The 4,719-nt window shown below is 33.9% G+C and overlaps 1 protein-coding gene across 1 annotated transcript; it reads left to right on the top strand.

Annotated features, from left to right (window-relative positions):
- The first annotated feature begins 2,285 nt into the window (after positions 1-2,285).
- LOC114414741 (cyclin-D3-3-like) lies at positions 2,286-4,409 on the top strand. Its single transcript, XM_028379127.1, has 4 exons — positions 2,286-2,897; positions 3,028-3,229; positions 3,316-3,446; positions 3,535-4,409. The coding sequence occupies exons 1-4, from the start codon at positions 2,442-2,444 to the stop codon at positions 3,832-3,834; spliced, it is 1,089 nt and encodes a 362-aa protein (XP_028234928.1). The 5' UTR covers positions 2,286-2,441; the 3' UTR covers positions 3,835-4,409.
- Positions 4,410-4,719: the final 310 nt, after the last annotated feature.

A 4,719-nucleotide genomic window follows, 5' to 3' on the forward strand; every position in this document is an offset into this window, starting at 1 on the left:
ATAAAATTTTATTGCGTTACAAAAATGATCTATTAAACCGTTGTTCAATTCTCATCACAGGTAAAACTCTCATGGGCTCGTGACAGTTAAGCAACAAGCAGTGAACTGAAGGACACTTGATCTTTGGGGACAAAAAAACTCTTATTTAATTATTTAATCTAAGAAAAAGGGATAGCTATGTTTCTTTTATTTAGATAATTTGAAAAGGTAGAATTGTATTAAATATTTATTTATTTGTTATTATTTGATACTTAATTAGTTACTTTTTATTCATTCAAATTAAAAAATATACTTTTATGATTATTATTGTTATTCATTTTTAATATAAAATATAGAATTTTTCTATTGTAATAATTTTAAAATGTATACTATAAAATATATTTTAAAAATGAATTCTTTTATAATTGCTAATATGACATTTGAAATCAACAGCAAGTTTAAGATAGTAATAAACTAGTCATAATCAATTGTAAAATGTCATGCAAGTTTGTTTTCAGATGAACTTGAGAGAGAGAAACACTTTTTTCTTAACTGTGAGATATATCGAAGGATTCTCATAAAACTGTTGCAGAGAGGCTTGAGGGGTCTCCTTTGCAGGAGAGATCTGGATCACAGATGGATATATAGATACCCAGGCTTCTGCCGTTCGAAGAGAGAAAGTAACTGATGATCTGGGATTATGAAATTTGTTATTTGACTTGACTTGGAACGAAGAGCATCTATCCCTACACGCTTCAGTCATCAAGCAATAAGCATAGGAGTCCAGTTCCGGTAAATAGTTAATACACAACAAAAACAGATAAAATATTCTGGATATCCAGAAATGACAGCTCATTTTACAAAATTGTTTTAATGTAAAAACGGTGCAGGACATGACCAGAACTGACTTGTCAAGCCTCCATCGAGCCTTTTGCCATTCTGTCTCAATTCTCAAATCAGACATTAGAAAGAGAGATAATTCGAACATGTTATTTTCACGTGTATGCTACTGTGTTCATTTTTAACTCCCGCGCGCGCCATTTTCTTTTCTGTTTTCTACACTAAAACAAAAGCAAATGAAATCACATGCTAACATTTTAATATTATATTAATATTAATAGAGTGTTTTGGTAGAGTATAATTAAATTGAGATTAATATTTTCAATTAAAATAAAATATAAAGTGTAGATCTCACCTTATTTTACTTCTTTTTAGTTCATTTTCATTTTCAACTAAAGCTCAGTTAAAATATTTTATTTAATAAAATTTAAGTTATTATTCATATAAAAACTATAAACTTATATCAACTATTCAATATATCATATTAATACACAATTTTGTTAATTATTAAATATTAACATGTATATTATACTATTACTATAAATTCACAATATTGAATGTTTAAATTTTTTTTTATTTACATTAAATACAAGACTTTAATTTAAATACAGTGATAATTTAAAATTATTTTACATTACAACCTAATAATAAACTGTCACAATTGGTGAGAGTATTGATTTTATAATAAATATTTTAAAATTTACATTTAAAATAATTTTTAGTTGATTGACAGTGTAAATGTTTTATACGGACAATTTATGAAAATTAAACTTTAAATACTATGAGATATTTGAAAATTTCACAAAAAAAATAACTTCTATTAAGTGAATCAAATTTTGAGATTTTTTTGAAATGAAATATTTTAAAAATATTTCATCAATTGAATTACTATTTTCAAGTTATTTTAAAAGTCACATTTCACTTTATTTATATAAAGTACGAAATATCAATAATTGATAATTGAATCACATGCCAAGAGTCAGAGGGGGGAGGAAAACACGGAAAAGAATTTTCTCTCTGACTCAAACCATAGTTACATGGAACAATTAAGTGCACTATTTTGGTAATTACCTTCCGTTTGATTGAAGGAAAGAAAATGGGAGACAAAAAAAAAATCTAATTGAGAGAAAAATAAGAAGAAAGAAAATTTTAAAATTTTATCTTCCGAGTAAAACCTTTTTTTAATAAAAAAATAGATTATTATCCATATTTTTCTTCTATTCCACTCATGCATTAGTGTTTTTGTATTTTTTTTATAGTTATTTTAAAAAAACAATCTGTCAGCAATGGATGGACATTAGGAAGAAAAAGTACTGTTGACGGTTGAGTGTGATTGAATTGTACAGTAGTAGGCATAGTACCGATTAAACATTCCATAAATTGATGATAATTAACAGTTTACTAACAAGATGTTTGAGATGAAGGGATGAAAGAGGGATCCATTAAATTGTAGAGTACAAGTGTCACGTGTGGAGTAATTATGGTGCATGGCCCATGTTTCATCCGGGTCTGGAGCCAAAGAAACATTTGAATAAATAACACAGGGTCACTCCTTCCTCTTGCGGGTTCAGAGAATGGCTCCATCGTGGCATTCCACACTCCAATAAAGTCCCACATCCAAGATGGCTTACCACCATCATGACCACACCAACCGGAAATCCCTTTTGGACACCCTATACTGCTCCGAAGCAGAGGAGGACTACGGTCATTTCCTAAACAACTCCTCCCCTGCGTCCCCTCCTTTCTTGCTCCAAAGCGACATGTTTTCGGACGAACAAGAGTTGACATCGCTGCTGGGGAAAGAACACCACAACCCTCTAAGCACCTGTCTCCAAACCAACCCTGCCTTGGACTTTGCTCGCCGGGAAGCCGTGGAGTGGATGCTCAAAGTCAACTCCCATTACTCTTTCTCTGCTCTCACCGCTGTTCTTTCGGTCAACTACTTTGACCGTTTTCTCTTCAGCTTCCGCTTTCAGAATGACAAGCCATGGATGGTTCAGCTCGCTGCCGTCGCTTGCCTCTCCATCGCTGCCAAAGTTGAGGAGACGCACGTTCCCTTTCTTATTGACCTTCAACAAGTATGTCTCTTTCTTCCCTCTGACTCTGCAACCCCTCCAAACTAACTCTAACATTTTCCTCTTACTCTTCCTCACCAAATCAGCTTGTGTCATGAGATAAAACTTTATAACTTGTTTATTCATTGTGTAGGTGGATGAGAGTAGATACTTGTTTGAAGCCAAAACTATTAAAAAGATGGAGATTTTGGTCCTTTCCACTCTTGGATGGAAGATGAACCCCCCAACCCCTCTCTCGTTTCTTGATTACTTCACAAGAAGGCTTGGATCGAAGGATCATCTCTGCTGGGAGTTCCTCAGCAAGTCTCAAGGCGTTCTTCTCTCCCTCCTTGGAGGTATTTTTGCTACATCTTATTTTCATGTAATGTGACTTTTGTTTTTCATAATTCTAATTATTCCTTTTCCTTTTCCAACATTGCAGATTCGAGGTTTATGAGTTATCTACCTTCTGTATTGGCAACTGCTACGATGATGCACGTTGTGAAAAGCGTGGAGCCTGGTCTAGAAGCTGAATACAAGAGCCAGCTCTTTGGTATTCTCAGAATCGACAAGGTTGATTGATGTTATTTCTTTCAATATGGTTTTGTATTGCATATAATACGGTTAGTTAAATATGGAATTGATGTATGTATGTGTACAGGAGAAGCCTGAGAAGGTGAATTCTTGTTGCAAGCTGTTGTTGGAGGTGTGGTCAGGGTACGAGGAGGAGGAGCAGGAGCAGGGGAAGCAATGCATGAAACGCAAGTTTGGAATAGGGTCGATTCCTGGAAGCCCAAACGGCGTGATGGATGTGTCGTTTAGCTGTGATAGTAGCTCCAATGACTCTTCGGTCTCTTCCTCACCGGAACCTTTGTCAAAGAAGAGTAGAAGTGAAGAACAAGAGCAGCTTCTTCTACCAAACCCAAACCATTCCAACTCAGATTTTCTCCATCGCCTTTAATGTCAACTCTTTTATGGAAAACATATATAGGCTTTCCCCTGTTTTAATAACCCTGTATCTTTCGTTTGTTTCTCTTTTTGACGAACAAGTTAAATTGCCAACCATCTCTGCGTAGCGCTACTTCCCCACTTCCATTCATGAATCATTAATTAATGGAATTAGATTAGACCTTCCGCGAAACCTAAGCAGAGATTGTTGGCATTTTATGAGGAACAAATTTATAAAAATTTAATAATAATAATAATAATAGTATATATGAAGAAGAACATGAGCATTTTCATGGACCAAAGTGTATTTGTTGTCTTTTTCTTTTTACATTATCTTTTATGTGACAAGACAAATCCTTATTATCAAGCCGTGCGAATTCGAATTGAAAAACACTTGTTTAGAGGGAAAGCAGCTAGGTGGGTTGTTTGTGGTAGCTGTGCTGGTTATTAACGTTGAAATTGAACATGCGAAAGGAAGTAAGTTGCGTTCAAAGATTTACGGGAATGAATTTTTGTTTTGCTTATGAGGGGAGAAACATTGTCGGCCACCGGCACATATTGAAATGAAATGACTGATTATTTATTGGAGATGTTGACCAGTTTCCGTTTGTATTGCATAATCATACAATGAGCTATCCAGCTGTAATAGCATCCTTTTTATGTTTCTATCACTTTTATTTTTATTTCTTTAATGCTTCTTCAATTGTTCTCAAATTTCTAAATTTTATCTTTTCCTTGTGTCTTTCTGTCTTAGCAAAAGACTGGGCGGACCCTTGTCTTCCCCCATTCTAGTATTTGAGTATCTTCGCATTGGTGGATCTGCGGACTAATTCGAGCAATAGTATTTATTAACGAAAATATATTTGTTGTATAGACGTGGATGTTGGTTTCATTATTT

The sequence above is a fragment of the Glycine soja genome, chromosome 6 (genome assembly GCF_004193775.1).
Source record: "Glycine soja cultivar W05 chromosome 6, ASM419377v2, whole genome shotgun sequence".
NCBI lineage: Eukaryota > Viridiplantae > Streptophyta > Magnoliopsida > Fabales > Fabaceae > Glycine > Glycine soja.